This window comes from Centruroides sculpturatus, unplaced genomic scaffold, assembly GCF_000671375.1.
Source record: "Centruroides sculpturatus isolate CEXI.00-Female unplaced genomic scaffold, Cexi_2.0 scaffold480, whole genome shotgun sequence".
NCBI lineage: Eukaryota > Metazoa > Arthropoda > Arachnida > Scorpiones > Buthidae > Centruroides > Centruroides sculpturatus.
The window spans coordinates 541,147-568,703 of record NW_019384976.1 but is presented as its reverse complement, the minus strand read 5'-3'; the positions used below and the strand labels follow the sequence as shown (position 1 = coordinate 568,703).

At 32.8% G+C, this 27,557-nt stretch overlaps 2 protein-coding genes across 2 annotated transcripts in view; both read left to right on the top strand.

Moving 5' to 3' along the window:
• LOC111632685 (protein retinal degeneration B-like) overlaps positions 1-22,777 on the top strand; it is a gene marked incomplete at its 5' end in the record, with an annotated part of 27,321 nt that extends 4,544 nt beyond the window's left edge. The window contains 9 exons of the mRNA XM_023377181.1: positions 684-845; positions 5,013-5,161; positions 5,755-5,871; positions 6,686-6,802; positions 6,865-7,013; positions 8,404-8,553; positions 10,291-10,465; positions 16,228-16,356; positions 19,653-22,777. Coding sequence (XP_023232949.1) covers positions 684-845; positions 5,013-5,161; positions 5,755-5,871; positions 6,686-6,802; positions 6,865-7,013; positions 8,404-8,553; positions 10,291-10,465; positions 16,228-16,356; positions 19,653-19,880 — 1,376 coding nt within the window. The remainder of the gene's footprint in view (positions 1-683; positions 846-5,012; positions 5,162-5,754; positions 5,872-6,685; positions 6,803-6,864; positions 7,014-8,403; positions 8,554-10,290; positions 10,466-16,227; positions 16,357-19,652) is intronic.
• A 3,937-nt stretch (positions 22,778-26,714) lies between these two features.
• On the top strand, positions 26,715-27,557 carry LOC111632684. Its single transcript, XM_023377180.1, has one exon. It carries the CDS (start codon positions 26,715-26,717, stop codon positions 27,555-27,557), a length of 843 nt encoding a protein of 280 aa, XP_023232948.1.

Below are 27,557 nucleotides of genomic sequence, written 5' to 3'. Positions count from 1 at the left end.
AGTACTATGCACTTTGCAAATAAATTTCAAACAACTGTTGCACTTAGTAGCATATTTACCATCTTTTTTTCCAGCACAAAATGACAACATACTCTTTTCAGGAGATTTCGGCTTGATCTAGCAATTTGTATAATATTATCATCTATTAGCAGTTCAAATGATTCTTTGGTAGTCATTTTGAATTTTTGATGCAAGATTGAGATATCTTTGCAAAATAATTGTAAAAATTAAAAAAAACATAAAAACACATTTCCACAAAAAACCAACGTAACTGGTATCGTGGGGGCTGCACAGCCCCCAGAAAATACGTAGCTCCATCTTTGTAAGTGCTACAGGGCCAAACATTTGGCACTCGCTAAAAGTCGCGACGTAATGAGATTACATGAAATGGCAGCTGCACACGATATTTAGATTTTTAGAAAATCATAAAAATATGACGCGTGGGGGCCGCGCGGCCCCCAAGAAACCAGTTAAGGGTTAAATATATATAACCCATGAGTTATGAATATGAAAATACAGTATATTGTTTTATAACTTTTCCTGTGTGAATACTACTATAATTATTATAAAAGAACTTAAAAAATCACAATCATTAAGATGGTTTTCTTTTAGATCTTGTTTTTATTTTTATAGAATCAAATGATAATGTTTACTAATATGAAGAAATAATTTTTTAATATTTATATTTTTAGTGGATTACATACAGATGTATTCACATTTATTTATGGATTCTACAACATGTACATCACCTGCCGTAAATAGGGGAAGACGTCCTAGCGAAGCCAGTATTGCCAGTAATGTATCAGGAGTTAATGATACAATACCTTTAGCATCAATATCTTCAAGTAAGAATATATTTAATTATTATATATGTATGATTTCATGCTAATATATTAATATATTAGCATGAAAGTTCACACATACTGTCCAAATTAATAGATACATCATTGAAATTTCAATACAACATTTTTTAGTTTCAATTTTTATAAATTACTCAAAACAAGTATACAGGTATCCCTCACACAACACGACACTTCTACAACATGGTTTCACTCTAACACAGTTTGAAAATTAGGGATATCCCAATTTTCAACTTCTGGTTTTGCTCTAACACTGTTTTGGAAATCCTCTGTACAAAATTTCACAATTTTTAAGTGTAAACTTTCTTAGTCAATATTGTTTTTATTCAAGTAAGCATGTGTGTTTTCTCAAATTCACCCACGGATTTTAGAATGTTGAAATTTTCAAATTATTTTATGCTTTTCATCAAGTTTACTTTAATGAAAACTGATAGGAAAAAGACTAACTTTCCTATCAACCAGGTGTCATTGTTGCTTTCAGACTTTATAAAGAAAGCACAGTGACAGTCTTTAGATTAAATAAATTTACCTAAAAGTGTTTGATTTTCATATTTAGTAAAGTGTTGTTAAACTTATTTTTAACTGTAGGTAAGAAATCATTTGTAAAATGATGAATAAAATACGGTGGTATCTCTATACTTGAACAATCCAGCATTTGAACACAAATTCTGGGAAAAAAATTGCTTGATACTCAACTGAACAAATGCAACCTGCTAAAACAAATTTTCGATTAAATAACATATTTTTGCTTTGTCATCCATAAAATATTTTTATGATAAAAATAAAAATATGAAAATGTTGATCTTATTCAGAAGTATCAACAACAAAAAAGCTGAGATGACGATGATACTTTGTAAAAAGGAAAATGTCCTTGTTTAACTAAAATTAATATTAACAACGCATAATACAGTACTTTTAATTGTATTGTTAATTAATTATTGATTGACTATTGATTATTGAATAAATTGTTAAGTGCTTTAATAAACATATTTTGCTTAACAAAAGTATATTATTCTTTTTCATTACTAACTTCTGGAACGTAACCCTGTTTTGCATTAGTCCTTTGTTTCATATAGGTTGGATTTGCATTTTTTTGGAACATAATTACTGTGTTATACAAGGGATACCTGTAATTTGTTTGTTGTAAATATTATATAGTCAGACTTTGAATCCTTAATGTAGCATTTTACTTTAAACATATACTGTACAGTATATATTTTATGTTAGATGGAAGTGATAATGATATTAACTTTATAAGAGATCATTTTCGATAATCAAATTAAAAATAGGGAAAGGAGTTGTGCAAATTTGTTTTTACTCTTTTTTAAATATCTATAGAAAAAATATACTGTGATACATATATCACAGTATATTTTTTCCATGTAAACAATTTATGCACAGTCTTTTTTCCCTGTATTAATGCAAAAATCACTTTCTAAATGAAAAAAATTAGTATAATTAAATAAGAAGTATTTTATTAATTTGATTGAATGAAATATTTTATTTGAAATTTTTAAAATTTTCTGCCATAGCTCATTTGTATTACAAATCTTGCATTCGTTAAGTCAAACAAGTTAACTCAAATTGCTAATGAGACAGTTTTCGAAGTACTAATTCCATACAGTGTATGAAACAAAAATTCACAAAGGAAAGAATTTTAGGTCACATTGGGAAGTAAATGAAAGATATTGATATTTCTAAATTCATTTGAATGTATGAACTGTGGATTAAAAGATGGTTGGTTGGTTGGTGTTATATGGTGCAAGGGCCATATAGGCCAAGCTGAGCCATAATTAAAAGATGAAATGACATGAATAACTTCCCATGTGAAATAATCTGAGAAAAATATTTTGGATAAGACAACATTCACAAATTCAGCTTTAGAAATAGTCCTGCCTGTTATGTATAGGAAAGTATTGTAATGATCTCAAATTTGACACAAGGAATTTTTCAAATCTTGACTTTTTGAGATTCCTGAATGAAAAACAGTCAAATACATACAAAATTTTTTTTTGTGATTATTGCATCTGTTGGTATCTATTTCATATAATATCTCAAGATGTGATAAAGATCTTAATCTTTGCAAAATTTGGTATGGTAACTTATATATATAAAGGAAATTGATGCTATTAAATTTAGTTAAAGGTCAAGAGGATCATCTGTCATGTTTTGAGTGGGGGATGGACTGAAGATTTTACTCATTTTTGGCATTTACAACTTTTAAACAAATTCATCTCTGCTCTCAAAATTACACTTTTTGTCTTTTTATAATAATTAATAATTTAAGTTATTTTTTAATATCATCATATAATGACAGATTCATACACAATTTTAACTTAAAGAAACAAAGATATTAGCATGAACATAAAAAGAATTCAGCAACATGTTGCATAACTTTCCCAGCTTCCCTGGGAAAGTTATGCAACTCATTCCTGGATTTTTTTTGTAAACAAATTGGTTAAAATATTCTATGAAAAGAAGAGTAATGACAATATCATTCTCTAACTCATTTGACTTTACAAACAAACTCATTGATTAACATGGCATCAAGTCCAAAAACATACAAAAAAAAGAATTTATTTAAAAAAAATAAATAACTATTTACTTAAGGTAAATGAAACAAGCAATTATTTATTGTAACATCATCACAATGCCAAATTGCAATTTTTAATAATTTTTTATTTTAAAATATATGCTCTCCACCTCAAATTAGTAGTTGCTTGCCCCTGTAAATCATACTTTTCCATTAGCAATAGAGTCATGCAGGTCATCTATCTAACTCCCTTTTAGGGAAAAATTTTTGAATTGAAATAATGTGACTTCCAGTTTTCATCAAAGTTCATTTAGTTCATCGGGGCCTCCTGCCCCTAATGTTTCCATATCTGGTCTCAACTTTCATTTATCTAACTCCATTCTCAAGATTAAAGATAGACGGACAACAGTGTAGGAATTTATAGGCCTACAGTTTTTTCAAATTGCAGCCCAATAATGATTTCATAAGAGTGTAAAAGCAATAATATTGATGAAGCACCAGTGCAACAATTTATTGTTTTAATTCTGCAAAATAGAAAATTGTGTATTTTCATACACAATTTTCTATTTTAAATTGTCATTTCAATAATATTTTTTTCTATAATAGGCACGTTGATTTGTTGAAACAGTGGGTGAAGTGAGTGAAGTTGAAGGAACAGTAATGTTCTCTACATGGTTAAGGGACCAACTTCAGATATGGATAGATGAAATGGAATGTTAAAGGGAAACTCAGCAGATTAAGTACAGTAGATACATCAAGCTTTGCCAAAAATGAACTTAGTGTCTTAGTTATTGAAATAGTATTTTTCAAGCAGAGTGAACAAAGCCCATTTCTTCACTTAAATGTCATTGGATCAAAATAAACTCTTCTGAAGCTGTTTGATCAACCAAAGTTGATATGCATATGAAGTGTCGTAAGTTATTTGGAATTCTGATCAGATTGTGTCCTTGAGGAATATCACAGGAAAACATTGCCATAGACCAGGGGTCACCAAACTTTTTTCATGGTGCGCCTTGCGCCACATAGAGAATGGTGGGACGTGGTCCACATAATTTTGTTCAATACAGTATACTGAATACACAAAAAGTAATGACAACCAATATATTTATTTACCAATACACAAACACGATTGCTGCAGCAAGCTTGTGATCACTTTTCTTAGAAACTTCATTGCAAGTATTTACACAAAATGCACTCCAATATCTAAAGTCACAAAAAGTCGCCAAATTTTTTATTTCTCTGATTTTCCTAAATAATGAATTACTGTCAGATGCAAAAATCAGAGTGGACCAATCTTGGCATTTTTACTTACTATGTAGAAAAAATTAAAATTTTTTCTCATATTTTCCCATCTACTTTAATGCTGCTAATGAGAAATTGATAACTATAAAAAGATGAATATAGAAGTTTGTCAGAAAAACTCAAAGTTGATTCTAGTATAAAAATATCCAGCTGCACAAATGCATATTATAATATCTACATCATATGCAGTTCAAAATGTTTACATCTTTATACAAATCTTGGAAACTTAACACATTATTTATTTCAGTTTCAAGCATCAGTACAGTTTTAATCATGCTTGTTATAAAGAATTTATAGAAAATTAACTATCGTTTCAGTAAGCCAAAGATGGTGGGGAACAAAGCGACTGGATTATGCTCTGTATTGTCCTGATGGACTGACAAATTTTCCACTGAATGCTTTACCCTACTTGTTTCACGCCAGCTATTGGGAATCTACAGATGTCATTGCATTTATTCTGAGACAAGTAAGAATTTTTGTTTAAATTAATTAGAATTTTATAATTATAGAATGGACTTTGATATTCTGTTTAATCTGAATCTGGATATTCAATTAATGACATATTTTAACAATAATTTTATAATATTTAAAAATAAAACATTTAGAGAATTTGCCATTATGTTCTGCTTTTGTTTGCACAAGGTTTATGGCATAAGTATGTTATTTGACAAGAGAATTTCCAAAAACTTGTGAATTTTTTTTTTGTAATATATAGATAATTTGTTGTTCCCAGTTTTTACATTACATCAGAAATAAATTTACTTAATAGTTGTGAGCATTCTCACACCCTTTATGAAAACATATTTTTAAAGCCTTTGATTTAATAAGTTTCTCTTTGATGCAAACCTAAAGGAGCACCATTATCTTGTATTGATGTTGCAACACACACAGTACAAAGAATAACTCACCAAGACTTTTTACATTTTATCTTCAAAACAATTGTAAGAACAAAAATTCCAATGTTTAAGAGAAGCATTATCAAATTGTAATGGAAATCTGCATAAATTAATTTATGTTAACTCATTTTTACGATATGTCAAAATTTTTTGTTTTCTTTAGATTATTAGAGTTAACAACTTGGGACATCCTGCAGAGAGCGAAAAGGAAATTCCTCGCTCTCAGTCGTCTACTGTTCGAGAGAAGTGGTTAAAGAAGAGGACCTCCGTAAAATTAAAAGTAAGATTATGTAACCAAAATTTCTTTTCTTTTTGAAAATTGATAGAAAAAAATATTAAAGGATTACATTAGATTTTCGTGCCAAATACTAAAAATATTAAAAAACTGAAGAGTTTTTCAGATTGATGCACAGTTTGCTTGGAAAAATATCTCCATTGAAAATCGTAACTGCTACAAAAAAATTATATACAGATATAATAAAAATGTCTTTGTGATACAATGTATAAAATTTTGCTGTAATTTAATAGACATGAGAATTTTCAAAAAATTGTTTATGATAATTACAAATTATGAATTATTTATATGTATATTGGACTAAGCAGATACAATGGATGTACAAGACAAAGAGCCCCAAAGTGATCAGTATTATGTTTTTTATTCTAAAATTTTAATTTTGCTGCTGCAGGGGCCAACACCATAATATTTTTGGTTGAAGTTACAATATAATTGACTATTTCTATTTTATTTGTTTCTTTTATGTTTTATTTTTCGTTTTCCTTTTCTGGAAAATACCTTGTACAGCACACATGTAAAGTTACTTATGGCACTGATGTTGGACAAAAATTAATTCTCATACTTTTATAACAGAATAGTCAATATATAGTCAATATATAGTAACAAAACAATATAGTCAATAGTCAATGGAACAAAACAATATTGGTTATGAGTTGATATTGGTATTGATTACATTAGTGATCATATAATTAAAAAAGTATTATTTTAGATATTTCCATTTAAAACTTATTTTTTTTTAAATTTCAATTTCAAAACATGCATATATAGACCACATAAAAAAGATTTAATTACATTGCAGAACATAACAGCAAATCATAGAGCTAATGACGTACTAGTCAAAGAAGGAAATCCACAAGTTCTCAATGCCAGATTTATGTATGGACCATTGGACATGGTTGCCCTGACTGGAGAAAAGGTTTGTAAAATTATTTTCTTAGCACATTTAACTTTGAGTTAATTTTTTTGTATTTTTACCAGATTGATATTCACGTGATGAAAGATGTAAGAACGGGAGAATGGTCTCTCTTCAGCACAGAAGTCACTGACAAGAACGGTCGCATCAGTTACACTATACCTGAAGATAAAATGTTGACTTATGGAATATTTCCGGTCAAGATGACAGTCAGGTTCATATTTATGGAATTTTTAGTGATTTCAGAAATCTTTCTGCATGTGTTTCATTTTTTTCAAATTGATGAATGAAGCTTTGCACATTTTTAATTCAATGAACAATTCAATAAAAAAAAAAGCAAGTAATTTTTATGTATATTGTTTTTTCAATAACTACCAATTTCCCCAAGTTCAAAAGCAAATCACAATTTTCTCATTAGTGGAGAATCTGTGATCTCATGGGGGGACTATTTTTTAGTATCCCAGAATAATCATATGATCCAAATCTGTGAAACATGTTTCTGTCTCTCCTTGTTAAAAGATATAATCAGTTTGCAACTTAACTGTGCATTTTTTGCAGAGTTAATTAAATTAAAAAAAAAATAATGATGCACTTATTCCCTAGTTGCACAATGGTTATTCTGTTTTTGAATGGATGAGATCTTGTTTCTCTTAGAATAAAAATATATTGTGTGGCACAGCCTTGGGTATAACTTTTGAATGTCTTTTGTTTATTTAACTATTTAGACACATCATGTTTTGAAATTTTCTGTAGAAACTTTTTGTATTCCAAATGTCCTATTGCAACAAAAAGAGTTAACACTACAGTTTACTAGTTTCTCAGTGAAATGTCTACAGATTTCTCTGATAGAGGAAATAAAGAAGAGGAAAGTGCTGTCTCTAGTTTTTATGTTGTGCTGCCATAAATTTGGTCAAGAATCTAATATGGCCATATAGCATACAGATGGAAAAGTTTCTTAAAAAGCAAAATAATATAAGACTCATCCTGAATATGCTGGAAGACTTTAACAAAAACATACAATAAAAAAAGACCTCCAGAATTACAGGAATAAATAAATTTCCTTTTAAATGCATTGCAATGTCTGAATGATGACCTCACTGTACTGGTATCACACAGTCACAGTAGCATAAAGTAAATTATAATAATAATAGTTATTAATACCACATACAATGTTATACAGGATGCTTCAAAAAATGTTAACACTAATATGGTAATAAATAACTTCTTATGCTGGATTTGCAGTGGCATGTTGTTCTCATTGTGTGCAAGAACTCATAACCTGACTGTGGAGTTCTGTAAAAGGTGCAATCCTGCTACTTCTGCTGCAGTAATTGCCACTTTCTCCATATAAGTATTAAAATTTTTTGAAGCACTCTGTACAATACTATTTATTATATTAAAAATAAAATAAACAATAAAGTAATGGAATTATAGCGTTCACTTAATTATTCATTCTTTTTTGGTGCTTTGGAATATGTGTTAACAATAAACCTTTAATTTTGAATTTACTACTATTCCAGTTTTTTGTAACTACTAAATCTAATCTCTATGACACTAACAATTTCTGCTCTACAGACATTTTTAAAACAAAATTTTTCCTCTAGGGGAGATCGCACATCTTTGGAATTCCTGTTGGCTGTGGTTCCCCAGAAGACAGAGTGTGTGGTCTTCAGCATAGATGGCTCATTCACAGCCAGTGTGTCCGTCACTGGAAAGGATCCTAAAGTGAGGGCAGGAGCAGTGGACGTTGTCAGGTAATTTGATATTCTGCTAGTACCTTTATTTTGATTTTAGAACTATTGATTTAAATTTGAAAATCTTAGCCATGACATAATAAAAGTATAGGTACATACACTTTGGACTATATTTTCTATTTTTAAAGAATATTTCTTCTACTAATTCTTTTAAACTTAATTTGTATCAAATAATAACCAATCATGGAGATGTATGATTTTCTTATTACTTACTGTAGAAATAAATATAAAAGTACAACGTTTTTAACAAAGGTAAATACTTTGCTTCCATTACTCTTCCATCGTTCACTCCAGCAACAGTCCATAAAATTCACAAGTACGGAGGCAACCTTTCTTTAGAGGCTACTGCCTCCACAATAAAATGTAAATATGGTAAAAAGGCATCCTCTGGTACTCTTGCCATTATCACAATAATACATTTAAGTAAAAAAATAGTAAAAAAACATGGCCGACAGTATTATATTTATTTCTATAATTAAATGTAATACCATTGGCCATGTTTTTTTACTACTTTTTACGTAAATAAAATTTATACTGTTTCTCCTCATTTATACAAGTCTTTGAATTCTTGTATTGCTGTGGTAAATAATTTTCCTATTTTCTTGTGTTATTTTAAAGTTAATGGAGTTTTGGAAGGAGAAGGAAAGTTTGGTTTTGTAATTGTTAGTGATGTAAGTAACAGATTATAGTTCGTTTGAACAATGTGCAGAACATATGAAAGAAATTTATATAGAAAAGAACAAAAAGGATTTGTTAATATTTAAGGAGATAACTTCTGGATCAAAATTTTATTAATTTATTAAAATTGATAAGATTGGCATGTATTTCAAACATCCAAGTACTTGTATAATTGTTGGACCATTACAATCTGGGAAAACTATATTGGTAAGAATAATCATTTGTTAAAAAATATACAAAAAAATGCTTAAAAAGATATTACAATTATGTATAGTTTACCTGATTCTATGCAAAGATGATTGATAATGTGATGCATGAATGTCTCCAAAAATGACATTTTTGTTTACAACTGAATTTCATCATTGTAATGTAAGCATAATCGTAATAATGTCAAATTTACTTCTGAAAAACAGAATTATGATGTGAAAGTAGTGAATTGTTTGGGTTGCTATCCTTTTGCTGGAAAACTTGATTTTTTCATAGATGCATATAAAAAAGCAACTGAAAAGGAATTTGGTTATTTGTTATTGGATTTTTATCCTAAAGTGGATAAGAAATTTTCTGTGAAGGAATCCTGTTTCTTGATAAACAAGGTACTTTTTTGGACGTACTTAGCAATAAAATGAAAAAAATGATCATATGTTGGCACTTTTAGCAAAGACTACTGCTTTGCAGAGAAGGGCAATGTTGAAAGAAGCATCTCCAGATCAAATTAAAGTTTTATATGAAATATGTGATAATTTGTTGAGAGGAAATATATTATCTGATGGTCATAAATTAAGAAACTATAAAAGTGTTTTTAGGAAATTTATTGTAAAACATTTCTTTAAATAACAAGGAAGAAAAAGTAAATAACCAATCTGGTGGTGCACTTTTTCTTCTGTTGGGTCTGTTGTTGTCTATGGCTGATGGTTTAATAGGAAAAGCAATTTAATGGCAAAGCAAATGGCCCAAGTTTCTCCAGAATTGTTGACAACTTATCAAAAGCCTGAAAAGGGAATTGGCAATAATATTGAAGAATTACTTGAGAGTATAAATTGATAATTTATTGGATGATAGCAAAGTCAAATTATTAAATCATCTGATTATGAGATACCAAAGAATGATTCATGTATCTAAAGAATCTGTTAGAATATCCATTGTACCACACGAAACTGAAGAAGCAAGTTCTCAACAAACAAAAAAAAGAAAAACTGATAATGATGCATTTAAACAAATAACTATATCTGTGCCTGTTTAGTCCAAAATGTATCATACCTATATTACACATAATTGAAATTTTGGTTAATTAAACAACTCAGCTTCTATGCACATCTCCCCAACATACACAAATTTACCGATGGTATTTATCTTCAAAAAGAGAAATTGATATTTTGAAATAATCACAACAGAAGATCATCCTCCACATCTTTGATGATGTTCTGTTATGATTATTATTTCTTGTATTTTATGATGATGATCTGTGATTCTTCAAACATCATCCACATCAAAGATGTTTTTCTGAGCTCTGCAACTTCAATATTTAATATAGTAGAGCGTCGTCTATCCGAAAGCTGGTTATCCGAAAGCATTCCAGTCGGCAAATTTAAATTTTTGCTAGTGCTGTGGCGCTGCAATCTTCGGCTGTTTCTTGGGCTACTCAAATATTTTACGTTTTTGATACTAAATTAACATCTGAAGTATAATTTTTTATTGTTTTTATATTTTTCAATATATTTATTTTGTTTGTACAAAATAAAAAAATAATTTTTAACGATACAATAGTCTTNTAGGTTAGTCGGATTATATCTCGGGTATTTCGACTGAGGATAGTGTCTGATCCTCCTTAATATTATTTTCGGAATTAGCCCTAGTCCACCTGAGAGAAAAAAGAGAGTTCTACTTACTAAGTGGTAGATGGTAGAAATTAGCTTTTTCGTCCGTTTGTCGGCAGTCAGCGTTGAAGATAATTAATCCGTTGCTTATTGCTATCTTGGAGGCCACCCCAATAACTGGGCTGAGAGTCCTCTTTATACCAAATTGAGGGGGTGAGAACTATGACATTACTAATGATTTATCCGCACACCTGTTAGTGTGTTGATGTTTGGATCTAGCTAGTTCGGACAACTGACATAGAGAAGTTTGTTCAATTTATTGATATTGGTGTCAAGATGATATGATTTTATGATATAAATTTCTATAGGTTTGATGGCTCTCATCCATAAATTAACAATCATCTGACAATAATTTCCTTAACCTGGTCAACTATCTAGTTATTGTTTATATCAAACGTCGTGTTTGACTATGAACAAGGCGATTTATTGCCATAACCACGTGTTACGTGCAACCAAGAGGTGATAAGAAATATCTCTTATTCCCTTCTTGTTGATACAAACGTCTATAGAATTACCTTTTAACAAATAAAGGAGATTTCATTTATTGATATTTTAACATTCCTTTTTTTTCTTACTCGGGGAGAGCGTCTCGGTCATTGACTGCAGAGGTTCTCCCTTTTTTTTCCTTTTACAAGGAAAATTCCAAGGTTTACAGTTCTAAAACAAAAAAAAAGGTTTCGGACCTTCACACAGGGTATGTGCTGCCATGGGTTGTATATGCAAAAATACAATACTGGACCAAATATCTGGCTTCCAGAAATCTGGAATTACTACAAAACTGGCTGTTTTGAATTTGGTGGGCTATAGTTTGTCATGTTGCATGACACCAGTTACAGTGTGACTGCTGTTGTATGCAAGTGATCTCACAATTAAGTGTTTGTTGTTTGGAATTTATAACCATAGCTAAAAGGTCGATATTAATAATGATCAAGCAGACCCTGCTTTAGAAGTGTATGTTAATATTAATATACAGTTTAACCCGCTTATAACGTCACCCATGGGACCGGCAATTTTTTGACGTTTATAACTGAGTTTATAATTTCAGTCCCATAAAAGTATCAAGTGTGTTTAAGAATCTATTATAAAATCCATCTAATTTTAGTTTGCACTTTTATACATACAATATTAATGTTAATAATGTAAATAAAGTTGATTTAATGTCTAAATTTAAAACAATGTAATTAAAAATTTCAAAAATTACCTTTTATAAGAAATTTTTATTTGTCTCAAGTTTCGATAATGGTGGTACTTACAGTTTTGAGAATAATGTCGAATCAAAAGGCAACAAAAGGTTAAATTAATGTATACCAATTAAAAAGAAACGATAAAAATATTCACTTAAAAAAGTCAGTTATTTTAGATTGTAGGTGTTTTTCACCTAAAAATTGTTTATCAATGTCATTTTCTAAGTCATAGATTTCGTTATTTCCGATGAAATTTTCCGAGACCTGTTAAACATTTTCAATAATCTTATTGCATTACTCACTTCCCTGATTGATGGCACTGCAGTTTCTCTGTCTGATGTTTCATCATCATCATCATCATCATCATCATCCACATTTTTTTCATCTGAAGATTTAATTTGCTCAATAATATCTGCATCTAATTAATTAAAATGCCTCAATGTCCTTTTTCTTACTAAAATATAAATTTCTGTATATAATTTCGTATCTTCTATTATCAGGACTTATTATACTGGCTTTACAGATAATGCTACAAAGTTTTACAGAAAACAATTTTTTATTTTATTTTATTCAATATACAGGTATATTGAATAAAATAAAAAATTGTTTTCTGTAAAACTTTGTAGCATTATCTGTAAAGCCAGTATAATAAGTCCTGATAATAGAAGATACGAAATTATATACAGAAATTTATATTTTAATATCTGCATATTAAATTCAGATGTTAAATTTTCATCTACACTTTCATATTCAGTAGCAGCAGATGACAAAAATTCACCGTTTTCTGAACTCTGAAGTGTTTTAATTAATTCCGATAGAGGAATGTCGTCGTCCTCATTATTGTCATCTTTCGTAAATGTAATAGCTGTTTGACTATTACACAATTTTGCATGGCGAAAACAGTTTGCTTTTATTAGTGAACTAACCTTACACCAAGATTTTTGCAAAAAATCAACTGCATCTAATAAAGAAATTGCCATTTTATTTTTATCTTCCATATTTGTTATAACTTTTTGTAAAAGAATTTTTCTGAAATGAGATTTAAGGCTTCTTATAATTGCTTGATCCATTGGTTGAAGTTCGCTAGTACAATTCAGAGGAAGCAATACAAGTTTGATGTTCTTCAAATTTTCTAAAATTGGATGTGCTGGGCAATTATCGACAAGGAGTAAAACTTTTTTCGTTTACCAATAAGTTCTCTATCCCATTTTTGAATTTCTTCTTCAAAAATCTCAGACGTCATCCATGACTTTTTGTTGGCTTTGTAATTTACTGGTAGTGTTTTTATGTTTTTAAAACATCTTGGATTCTTTGATTTTCCTATTACAAGAAGTTTTCTTTTGTCTGTACCAGTCATATTAGCGTAAACAAAAGCTGTTATCCTATGTTTTGCAAGTTTTCCACCAACACACTTTTTGTTTTTAAATTTAAATGTTTTATCTGGTAAAAGTTTGTAAAATATCCCAGTTTCATCTGCATATTCTCCCCTTAATTTAGGCCCCACATCTCTTAACCAGTTTTCAACGTCCAGTAAATTTACACTTTTTTTCTTCTCCACACATTTTCCCAAAACTTATGCCATGTCTTTGTTTAAAACGGTCTAGCCATCAATTAGAACATTTAAAGTTAGTATCGCCTAGTAGTTGTCCAAATTCTTCTTTTTCCATTAGTATCTGTCCATTTAGTGGTAAGTTGGAACTTCTGCACAAACCACTTAATTAGAGTGTCATCAATATTGGCTTTTTCACATAACTTAAATTTTTTAACTTGTCCCTTGCCATCTTGAAAACTTTTCAAAATTTTCTCTCTGTTTTTTATTATTGTGCACACTGTAGAATTTGCTAAACCAAAGTCTCTGCATACATCTGCTTTTCTTCTTCCACTTTCAACTGCTTTAATTATTTCTACTTTGCAGTCTAACATTAACGCTTTCCTTTTTAAGCTAGCCATTTTACCTGATTTGATGCTAAACTACAACTCGAGTATGAGAGCTATGCAGACTAACCCACTGTCATGTCATTTAAAGGGGTGGTGAATCTTACTCCACTGAAGTCAGGTGGTGACAGTACCACCCACAGTCATTCTAGGAAGTGGACTCTTGACTCTAGGACTGAACATGTAGTATTTTCTTTGTTAAATAAAATTTGTAATTGAATTTTGTAAATTTGAGAGTACTTCAAATATAAAGTTAAAACAAGGTTTTATGTCGTTACAAGTGGGTTTTTTCACATTATCTAGTATAGTAAAATCATGGGACCGATAAAAATTTGATGTTATATTAGGGTTGTTGTTACATCTGATGACATTATAATTGGGTTAAACTGTATCTGTTAATAGAAAGTAAAGAATGAAATTGTATTTTGCTTATTTTATATTTTAAGTACCTATTTAGCCTGTGTCCCAGAAAACCAGACTATTTCCAGTCCCAAGCTTGTCAGATATTTGGTCTGATACTGTATAAATAAAATTTACCATTTACCTAGCTGCCATTGACTAATAAACAAAACCATATTAGAATTATCATCAAAATAAACTCTAAAATAATCCATCCCTTTTACTTTCCGGCTGTTATATATAACAGAGGTAAAGTACGGCAATTGGTTAAAAAATAACCGTCCAAGATTTTTACATTTTTGGACTTGGTATCTTGAAACATTGTGAAATACAAAAATATTTGGAAGTTTTTCTGCATGTATGGGTATGTGTGGGGCACAATTTTATTCACTTTCTTTGAAGCTTAACAACTTCTGTGCTTTTTGATGAAAAATTCTGAAATTTTTTAGGGAGATTCGTGTATTATGGTCATTTATGCTATTAAAACTTGGTGGTTTCATGGGATGGTGAAATAAAGTGGATTGTATGTTGTATCTTGAGTAGAGTCGGACTTAATGACAATTTTACTCATTATCAGCATTTACAATTTTTTATAAAACCTATCCCTACCTTGAAATTAAGCTTTTTGCCATTTTATAATAATTAAAAATATAGAAAATTTTTAATAATAAAATATTGTAACGGTGTCACAAACACAGTTTTAAATGCCAGGAAAATTTAAGCAACACACTGGTGGATTTTTTATTATTCCTACTATATTAAATAATAATTTTGTAAATTAAATTGTTTTATTTGCATTGTATATCATGAAAACTACTTATTGAAAATTGAATTATTGTTAGTAATAAATGTATATGAATTGATCACAAAGTAACTTTGATTTTTAAACTGTGGACCTGGTAAAGTCCACAATTTAAATTCCATTAACTCTACCTACAATGAAGTTATGCTCAATGGTCAATGAAAAATAAATTGAGAAAACAAACAGTTAGCATGATGCATGTTTGCAGGATAGTTGTGACATGGCACTTGGCAAAAAGTTTAGAAAAGTGGTCTTGTGCACAAGTCCAAACAGTTATTTGTTTTTTTATGGGCCAAAAAGTGAAAATCTATCATTTTATGATAACAAGTTTGAAAGAAGTCATTAAAAGAAAATACCTCCTTAGCCAAAACATTATTCTCCTCTGTGATAACACCAGACTATGGATTTTCTGCATTTTGCATACAGTTTCAATGGCCCAGGGCCATAAAAGGTACTGCCTTCTTGTACGGCCCATACTGGCTGGCACCACTGACTTGCATTTACTCCACATTTGAAGGGACATACTTCACTATCACTAAAAATAAAAATCGTCATTGCCAGATGGCTGTGGTACAGAGATAGAATTTTCTGAGGACAGAACAAGCTAGCTTATTATGGTTTGCAATAAACATTCAAATGGCTGCTTGATTTTGTTGAGAAATATCATATTGCTCATGGGCAAATACCGTAAAATTATTCGTGTATTATTGTAAAATTGCTTTTTGGTCATCCCATGTACTAATGTAGTACACTCAGTCATAGAATACATTTTTAATAATATCACTTTTTGTCTTTCACATAGGAAGACATACTGATTCATGCGGCGTACGGATCCAGTAAGGACATCTGGGTGTACTCGTCTCTGGGACTGAAACCCGAACAGGTCTTTACCATTGGAAAAGTCTCAAAAAAACAACACTCAATTGCCACAGTAAGTTTCATTTGTAATTGTAAATTTTAAATATGCATTCTGGTAAATTTATGAAATTATATGTCTCATAACTATAAAAATTACAATTAACTCCTACTTAAAAATATATTTTACATAAAAGGTATTACAGAAACTTTTATTTTTAAAAGTTACATTTGTCTTCTTAAAATCTGAACATTCACCTTTACTCTAGCAAAATACTATCTGTACTTTGCTAGAGTCCATCTACACAATCATCTTAAAAATTTCAAAGTTTAGCTCCCATTGATATATTATAGTTGATTCTGAGACATATTTTCTTTTGTTCATATGGATGATAGCAATCCTGCATAAAAGGTTTTAAGAAACTGCAAGTTTAACAACACAGATAGAACTTTTAATCTTTAGACTCTTCTTATAAATCTAGGTAAATAAAATATAAGAATAAAGAATTTTTTGTGTGACCAGGACAATCCAAGATCTTTATTAAAGTTCTAGAGCAACCTTAAAGCAATCAACATCAACAGCAAGTATCCACTTAAGTAAATTTCTGAAATCAAAAAGAATGATCACACATTTATTTATTTTGAACTATTCTGTGCACAATTTCTTTTTGATTATTTTGTAATGGACAAACACTAACATCCTTCAAAGTACCTTCATGGTGATGACTTGATAGATATACAACAACATGCAAAACAGATGACAAAGATGCAGTGTGTACATTACTTTTTATAGTCTAAACATTTTGAAGCTGAATGGAAATCATAGAAGTTGTTCTCATTAAATTGTATAATTTTATGTTTTTTTTTTTATTTATTTATCATGAGAATGAATATAAATGAAATAGGAGACTAAACTTCTGATAATGCAAGATAATGCTCATTTTGGTATTAAACCTAATCAACTTCCTGTATGGAGGTGTGTCCAGGGGTTGAACATTTCATTATTTCTTTCAACTATGGAAAATGACAAAGCAGATCAGTAACTGCAAACAATAAATTCCATGTAATGAATTTAGTTATGTTGGAGTTAACTGCATACTAGAAGAAGTAATTAAAGATAATTGCACTTTGCTACATTGTTACCCAATCTGCATATCAATACTTCAGTCTAAACAGAACAGATGATGATGATGCTGTACATGCATTCATGTTATATACAGTCTGCTAAGTTTGCATTTACAAAAGAAACAGCTCATGTTGGCTTGTGGAAAGGCAATGACATTTTTTAGACCTCACTTATGCAACAAATTTTGAACATTTCTCTTCTGTATCTCTTGATGACAAAGACATTTCCTAATTCTCCTTTTTTTCATACATGATGCTTCGTTAGCTGATTCATCAGTAGAAATATAAGGCACAAGAGATTGTAGGTCTATTAAGAATCAGCAAAATAAAATAAAAAACAAAAAGTTACATTGTAAGTTGGATTAACCTACACAGTTACATAATTTTTGCTTGTGTATTGCAGCTAGTTCTAATTGCAGATAATTTTATTTAAAAAAAATTTTTTAATTGACAATTTCAATAGACAATATTTACTGTTTTTAAAATCCTAAATATAGGTGAATCACTGGCAGAAGCATAACCACATCAATATAAAACTAGTTAGTCATGATTATAACATAATAAAAGGTAATATTTACTGAATTAAAATTGATAATTTAGTGGCAAAGGATAGTAATCTTAATTGAAATCTTTTATATCATTCTGATTAGACATTTATAGAAATCTATATATTCATTATAACAAATAAATCAAAACAATCATTACACAGTAGCAATTCCTGTAAGGCACAGAACAACCAGAATAGAATATCATGCTTCAGAAATTTTTACTAAGTCATTTCATATGCAGGCATGAAATTCTCATACAGCTCATAGCAAAGCAGATAAATCATTTCTCCATAGAACTAAATTGAATTGATAATATCTATGTGAATTTAACTGCTAGGACATTGATTATTTTTGTTATGGACAGCTGACAGAATCACCCTGTAGCAGTAACTCAGTTTTCACAAAATTTTCAGACAAATTTCAATGCTAAAACAAAAGGTTGTCTGTGATGGCAATTTGATTAGTGTAACATCAGCAACAAAACAAAAGTTTCTGTAAGCCATCTCTTAGACTTTCTCTCATGTTTTCCTTTCATTCCACAATGTTAGCCAAAATTGATTTTTCTCTTAGAAAAGTTGAGTTCAGCTAGTTTTCCAAGATGATCACTTGAAAGATAGAGAAATCATTCAACTTTGATCTTATTACATCCACTTGATTGAATAAATATTAACTTATGTTTAAAAGCAGATAACATTTCTAAAAATTAAATAAAGAGTTGTAGTAGCCAACAAGTTGATCACAACTGTCTTCATAAACAATTTTGTCCCAAAAGTAAGACTAAAATGATTTTTCTCATTAGGATGCTGGAAAAGAATGACAAGAGAAGCAGTACTGGGACATTGATCCGTTAGGATGTTTTCATCCCACAGAAATAGAACTATTTACCTCTGTCTCTTCATTCCATTAATCCCATTTTATAAAAAATTTCCACAGTATTTACAATGAAAATATGTGACAAACACTCTTGACTGATCATCCAAAGTCTCTCTACACCAGCTATTGTACAGATCTACAATTTGGTTCTAAATACCAGTTTATGATAGCAAGTCTAGAATTTCAGAAAGCTAGTTCAATGTTACAATCTAGCATTTCTTTAGTTATAAGTATTTATGATCAGCCAAAGAACAGATATTTAGGATAATCAATTTGGGGTTTTCTAAAAGAATTTCATGTCATAAGACAATAGCTGACTTTGCTGAGCTGGACTAATTGAACAACATCAGTACATGGAGTGGCAATATGTTTATCTCTATGGGTCCTGGAAGAGAAGTGAAGCATAACTTCTTTCCAAATCTACAATAAATTTTTTGAGAAATGGCACATGTTTTGTTCTTAAGAACAGCATCAAAATGACTAAATCACTCAAAGCAATTGTCTATCCTGCTTTATGCTTATTTTATCCTGTTTTAGTAGTTACATATCTTGTTTTATTGCTTATTTATTTTTTTACATTCTCTCTCTCTCTCTGTCCACTTCTTAATAGGATCATATCAGTTTTCTTCATTCTGGCCAATCATATAATTTCAAAGTTCTGTTTATTTTGCCAGTTGGTATTCTGTACCATCCTTTCCATGAATAATCTCATTTTCGTGTTCTATTCTTTGTACATCATTAGCATTTTATTATTCAAATCATTTCTCTTCTTGTTTTTGGTATATTTTAATAAATTCATAAATAGTATCTACTGTCAAAATTGCAGGTACTGACAAACGGATACGCAGTGCACCTAAATAACCTGAAAGCTCCAGGAGGATCCAGACCAGCTCAGGGCAATGCCAGGATGATACTGCCACACGGAGGGTTCAGCAAACCTGGACAGTCTCTGAGCTGCCTGCACCAGCGCCGTTCGGCAAAGAGGACCACTTCCTATCCGCTTTCAGGGCAGAATGAATCTTGGCCCAAGTCTCCTTCCATAAAGAACAATTAGATAATTCCTCTACAAGTCAGACAAGAAAGACTTTTGTACATTGTCAACTGCAGCATTCTCTTTAAGCACCAAAGTAATGTTTCTTACCATCAAGCGGAATGTTAACAGATTTATCTTTCTTGTACATAAGATGGATACGATAACCACTTGCAGGTAAAAAAAAAATATCTTAGATATTTTATATGGATAAACTTATCTAGAATGATGTAACTGTATCACAAGATCTCTTTCCCTTCGTAAAGCATTAGTCAAGTACCAGTCACGTGTTCAATTTTAACACCTAATGACTCCTATATGTGTGATCAATGTCAGGATGAATTGTTTCTAGAAGTACACACTCAAAATAGGTTGTGTTCTCACAATTAAATGCCAAGTTCTGATTTCTTGTTTAGAGATTGCATTCCAATTATCTCCTGATAGTTTACATTCCATAATCATATATTAATTTGTGGCAAGAAATCTATACAAAAAACAAAATGGCAAATTTTTTACAATGGAATAAGAAACTACTATGCAAGAACAAAATCCCTAAAGCAAATAGCATGTTTTACAGCTTTAAGTGAATCAATGATGATGCGACACATAAAAATAAAAGGATTTCTCATATATTTTCTTATTGAGAGAAGGAAGATCTTTATTACTGTATAGTGAAAGTGAATTTGTATTTCTAAAACAGGAAAAAGAAAAATTTTATTAATGTCAAACTTGTTCACTTTCCTCAAAATTATTTTCAACTCAAAAAAAAAACAATTAATGTAAATAATTAATAATTAAATATGGAAATAACAATTGTAGTATGTGGGAAGTATTCCATCGTATCACCCTGCCAGATTATCGTGGAGAGAGAATGCAGAACTGCTGCAAGTGGATTAGAACATGGATCAAGCATAGGGTGAGTATGAATTTTATTATTTTTGATAATAGATGAATGACAATACATTTAAGAACACCATTCAAAATCAATAAGTTTTGTAATAAGCAACATTATTATGTTTCTTGGCAACTGCTATAAGAGATTAACATTTCTTTTATACAGGGTGGGCCAACGAAAACGAAACGGCAGAGTTATCGTGCTCGTCCAAGCAAATCGCTCGGACAGGTTGATTTTATTCCCAAGGGGGACATCTTCTGCAATAAAGTTTTTGCGATTCTGAATACAACAGACAACAAAAAATTTTAAAAACTCGTGCATTTTTTTATTAACTAAACAAACATTTATTTCAGAAAAAAAGTAACACAAACTATTAAGAAACATAAAAAAAACCTTTTAAGCTGGACCACATATGCAAGGAAAAAATCGATTATAAAATTAAGGCTGATAATGTGTTATCTGTTTCCAGATGTTCTTTTTTGTAGTGTTCACATTAAGCTTGACCACTTAATGATTCTATCGGAATTTAAGATTATTTGTTTATTATGAATTTTCTACATTTATTGTTATGGTTTACACAATTGCTGAAAGGGTAGAAATAGTAACTCTTCATTTCAGAAATTGCAAGTATGCTTATCTTACTGCAAATTTATTTAATCAACGCTATCCAAACAAATATTGTAATGTAAAATACGTTCTGGATTTGGTTCAAAAGTTTCAGTTAATGGGTTCTGTGGCTAACAAAAGACGCGACCCCGGACGTGAACGTCCAGTAAGTAATGAATCGACAGAGATGTGGTGCTCTATTCGAACATTTATTTTGAATACTTAAGAAAAAGTTATCATGTTTGTTACTTTATTTGAAATAAATGTTTGTTTAGTTAATAAAAAATGAACGAGTTTTTAAAATTTTTTGTTGTCTGTTGTATTCAGAATCGCAAAAACTTTATTGCTGAAGATGTCTCCCTTGAGAATAAAATTGATCTGTCCGAACGATTTGCTTGGACGAACACGATTACTCTGCCGTTTCGTTTTCGTTGGCCCACCCTGTATAGAAAAGATTGTTGTGCACTAAGTAACAGCTTCCTTTGAAGGAGAAAATTCAAATATGCATGCAATTACAAAATACAAAAGATCATCTTTTGTTTTGTTTAATTTGATTTCTCAGAAATGAGCCTACATTGAGCACTTTAAATATATATACTTCATATGGTTCCTAAAATTGCATTAATGTAAGGGAATGTTCATAAACCATGTACCCAAAATTTGGAAATTGACCCCCCTTCCCCTTCTGGTAATTCTTTGTGCCCAAACCACTTAAAAAATACCAGATGGGAGAATAGCAAAAGCTTTTTTGTAACTCTGTTCAATAGACAATAAAATGAAGACACATTAACTGTTTAATTGTTCACACTATACAAACCCTGCTACTTACCATTATTCATTCCAGCAAACTCTGCTGACCCTTTTTCATATAAAGTTACAGCCTTCCATGCTCTAACAAGACAGGCCTTTACATAACATACTAATTGGGAAAACAGTTTAGTGGAGCTAAAACATATTGAGGACATAGCAGTAAACAAGTGTATAGAAAAGACCCTAATACATAATTTATCCTGTGCCTATACAACCAATTAGCCACACCCAACATCTCCAACACCCAATGGACTTCCCAACAGAAGTCAGGATTGCAACCCTAACTCCAGGCACACTACATATGGTGTTTAAATGCTGGTTATACTCTATTATAAAGAAATTGCTGGCCATACGGGTACCAAAATTGCATACGGAAATTCCGCACGATATATAAGTTATGACACAACAGAAAGGAGAAGACCGATGAACATAGAGCCCCTGGGATGTGCAGGGTTCCTGTAAGGGACAACAAGTTCCAAAGGAATTTAGTTTATATTGGTTCCACTATATGCTCAGTACAAAAAAGGGTGCAAGAACATCGATACGGCATTGTAAACAACTGACCCTGACATGCGTGCCGACCTCCAAAATGCCAGGTTAATAAGGCAATCCTTCCAAACGGATCCTAGAAGCTCTAGAAATAATGCAATTGTCAGTCAGGCTGGCCTTGTATAACTTTAAAGGCGGTAACACTTTATTGTATGCATGGCAGTACTTTTATGAAAAACCTGACAACGCTGACATAAATTAGTTTTTATTTGCTATTGATTTATCTTAAAATATACAAAAATTTTAAGTTTTATATTTTTAACTGTTTAATTTTTATATACATTATGTGTTTCAAAAATATTTTTAAACTAACAAATTGGAATGTGTAGAACAAAGCCTGAAACAGACCTTGGTCAAGGTCAAAAACATTCAGTGGATGTTTTTATTAAAATTTCGTTACTGGATTTTAAAGGTTCTTGATTGTAATTCATTCCAGTATTTTGGTAAGAAGCTAATTTTAATCTATACTTACTATATATGTATATTCTATTTGTTTCTGATATATTCTGATTTATTTCAAAAATGTTTAGCCAAATTTCACATTTTTATGAGAAAACATGCATAAAGAAATCTGGCATTTTCTCTTTCTAAATCTTAATTAGCGAGTTATTAAGCATCAAAGTGTACTAATGTCATTTCCAATTTTTAAGTCTAACTATGTAGTGTATCAGCAGGGCTATGAGAGCTTGTATGGGAACCTCAAGTGGAGCAGGTCCCTTTCACCAGTTTTTTTTTAAATAAATGAAATATGTAGAATGTGTCTTTATTAATAAAAAGTAGTTTTAAAATTTTTAATGTTATTTTTACTAACAAAAAATAACTTACCGATAGAAACTGCTAAGGGCCCCTAAGAGTGTACATCCTATGTGGCAGTGTCCAGTGACCCCGAGCAGAAAAAACATTTGTACACACTTCCAGCTCACAAGTAACCTGTCTGGAATGAATGGAGTTGAGTAGCGAGTCAGGGTAAGTGTATGTATGCTTGTATGTGTGCTCCGTATTTCGATCGTCGTATCATCGGAAATCTTGGGTGGATTAACGAAAGGTTTATACCGCTGGATAGGACTATCAACGAGGATTCCGTGAGTGTTTGGTTTTTTGAATTCCGTTCGGTAGTAAAAAGTTACGGCTGTCCGTAACTCTCGCTTTTGTTCGGGCTCCATCGGGCCCCACTTTTGCCATCGGACCGTTTTTTAGTCGGTATTCGACGGCTTTAGGTCCTTTCCTTGTTGCTCTAAATTTTCGTTCGGCTTACGCTAACGGTTATTGAGATATTAAGTCCGATAATTCTGTTCCGTAACAAACAGCTTTCCACCACGTGGTGTTTAGCCGATCGGCGTGGTTCTAGCCGTTCGGCGTTAGTCTCGCGCAGACGCTGTTATTTGTTTGTCGGGTTCCTCTTTCTATCGGAAGCTTGCCTTCGGCTTCCTCTTCCTGTCGGTGTAGCGGAAACCGCTTCCAGTTGGCGGATCTGTGGCTGGTGGATTAGCCGTTCGGCGAATGTGCAACCGTTCGGCGTTTCGCTGTTTATACGGGTTCTTCCTCGTGCTGCGGCTTCCGTCTTGTTCTGTGTGTTTGACGAGCTGTCGGCAAAGCGATTGCCAAAGCCCTGTGTCAGCCCTTCAATAGTTCTCGGGTTTTTCCGTTTTTAGCCGTTCGGCGGGTTTGAGCCAAACGGCTCAGCTGTACGGCTTCTGTCGGTCCGTTTGGTGTGGTTTAGCCGATCGGCGTAGGCCTTGCGTGGTCGCAGGTTTTCCCGCTAGCAGTCCTGTTTCCTGGTGGATTTCTCATCAGGGTCCCCCCTCGTTTAGGGTTGCGCGGTCCGTCTTGGTTAGGCGGACTGTCTCACGGGTGTTCAGCCGTCCGGCGTCCAAGCCGATCGGTGTGCCGTGGTTTTTTCTGTCTCTATTTGGTCGGGCGGCTTCTGTTTTACAGTCCGGGTTAGTCGGGTTGCCGGGTAAGGGATCCGTAACTCCCAGCGGCATATCGATCTTTGTTTCTTGGTCCTACTCTTTTCGCCGTTCGGCGTTCTGGAGCTAAACGGCTTCTGTGGTCAGCTTGTGGTAAGTTCCCGTTTGGCTCATCTCCTTGTTAAATATGGAATCACTGGAACCATTCGACGATCCAGAAACGACTAAGGTATCGGCAACTCCAGCTGGACAAGCTACTACTAGCCCCTCTGTCTGTCTTCAAACTCTAGAAGACGAAATTCTTGATGAAGCTAGTCAGCACCTGAGGAAGGTTATGGACCTCCTCCCAGCGAAATATAAATCTCCACTCAAAACAGAAGAACGTAAGGAGGTGAAAGATCGTGCTGTGCAACTCCACAGTTGTGTATGTCAGATGTACGGGATTATGCGGGAAATGAGGGCCAAGTTAGAGGCTTCTCCGCCCCAGGTCCCAACACAAGAACCATCTGAAATAAAGAAAACCTACGCACAGGCCGCCAGTGTTAACATTGGCACAAGGCCTAGCCAAGCTACTAAAACTATTAACGCCTCTCTCCAAACAAAAGTACAATCAGAAGGGGCAGGAGGCACTCATGCAGTCCTCCTGTACCCCAAACCATCTAGTGACGAGGAGCAACAAGATATGGACGAAATAACCAACAAAATAATAAAGGAAATCCGACCGGAGAGGCTGCGAATTACCGTGAAAGCGATTCGTAAGGTGAAAGACAACGGTGTGTGCGTTCGGGTCGGGAGCGAGCAGGATGGCAAAAAATTAAAGGAAGCCATCGACGCAATCCCCAGTATCCAAAAGGCAGTCAGCTGTAAACTATCAGAAGGGAGAAGGCCGCGGGTCATCCTATTGAATGTCCCAAATTACATAGAAGAGGATGAAATAATAAAGACAATGGTAGAACAAAATAAGATATGGGGGAGTAATGACCAAAACGATATAATAGCAACGAGCAGAATCAGCACCATTCTAAGCCGTGGCAGAATCAAAGAAAACTGCAGAAATGTGGTCCTCTCTGTGACCCCAGAGACAAGGAACACCCTAATACGTAACCGCCACATCTCTATGTCTTGGTCGACAATTTATGTAGATGATTTCATACCCGTAGTTCGATGTTTTCAATGCTGCGGGTTCGATCATTTTGCTTGTGACTGTCCTGCGGACCTCAGATGCAGTCACTGTGCTAAAAAACACCCATTCAAGGAATGCGACCGTCGTCACAAAACACCGACCTGCATAAATTGCAAACAAGCGAACGGGAGACTCCCAGAAGGGAAAAAACATTCTGAACACCATAATGCCTTCAGTACGAATTGCCCAATCCTCCAGAAAAGAAAGCAGCAAGTCATAATACGCACTAATTATGGACTGTAACTCTCAAAGAAACAAGACTCAGAATACTCACACGACCAGTGATCAATCCAAAAATGAGGTTTCTAGTAACAACGAACAAAGGATTATCATCAAATTCCTTCAGGTAAATGCCCAGAAGTGTAAAGCGGCTTGCTCGCTACTGGTTAAAACTGCGAGCGACATGAACAGTGACATAATTACGATCCAAGAGCCTTACACGATTGATAACAAAATTGTCCGCTTTGGTAAATGGCAAATCTTAACGGGACATACTCCCTCAAGGCCCAAATGCGGCATAATAGTCTGTAACCCCAAACTGGACATAGCATTGATTCCTCATCTCTGCTCGGAAAGGGTTTGTGTTGCTATCATGCAACAGCCAAACCCCATATATATTATGAGCATCTATTTCGCACCAGATGAAAACGACGACGATTGTGTAAGCGAACTATCAAGCGTCCTAGAAAAAATTAAAAGTGACAACATCATTATTCTAGGCGACATAAATGCCAAATCGGCAATCTGGTATCATATAGTTTCTTAAAATCACTGAAATCGAGGAACGAAATGAGCACACCAAGATGGCGGTTGAATTTCGCGCCTTTTTCCAACGAATCGAACTTGTGTTATCGTAATCGTTGGGCTTTATTTACACAGACTATTGCGCCCCGTGGTGGTGAGAGATGGCGATAGTAATATTTTCCTCGGTATTTATAGGTCTGCTCGTAAACGGTGATAAAAGTGGTCATACTTTGTATACAAATCTCGATGAGCGTACATTTAAGACAATTGCTTATCTTAAAGTTCACATCAAAGAAAACAGCCATAGGTACAAGAGCAATATTTGTATTCAAACCGACAGTAGGACTGCCCTGAACATTTTAAATAACACCAAAAACTACACGGGCCTCTCTGCAGACACGATAACAGAAAAACTGTGGAAAATAAAAAAACTTTACTTTAAATGGGTCAAGGCCCATCAGGGACACGCCGGTAATGAGCAGGCTGACAAGCTTGCCAAGAAAGCGTGTACCCTAAGCCGAAACCCCTCTTTCGAAAGGCTACCCAAATCGTGGGTAAAAACGCAGCTCAATAACATCGCTCTGCAGGACTGGCAACTCGAATGGGACAACGACAACACTGGGAGAAGGACTCATGCGTACATCCCAACGATCGCCCGTCGTAAAAAAGCCAGTCACTACATCCCGAACGCACAAACGACCCAGGTCCTCACGGGCCATGGTAATTTCGCAGCCTATCTCTTCCGATTCGGAAAGACTGATACCAACACTTGTGAATGCGACAACGCCAGCGAAGGGACAGTAGAGCACTTTCTCTACGACTGCGCAAAGCATGAAAACAAAAGACTGCCTTTCATGGGTAAATGTCTTGCGGAAGGTCAGAACTGGCCTCCAAAAACAGCCGAAGTTTTCAGCAACAACAAACTTTGGAGAGGACTCTCGGACTACATCCACAGTACAGCAACCCTCAACGCCAGTAATCGAGGCAACAGCAACGCAACCTAG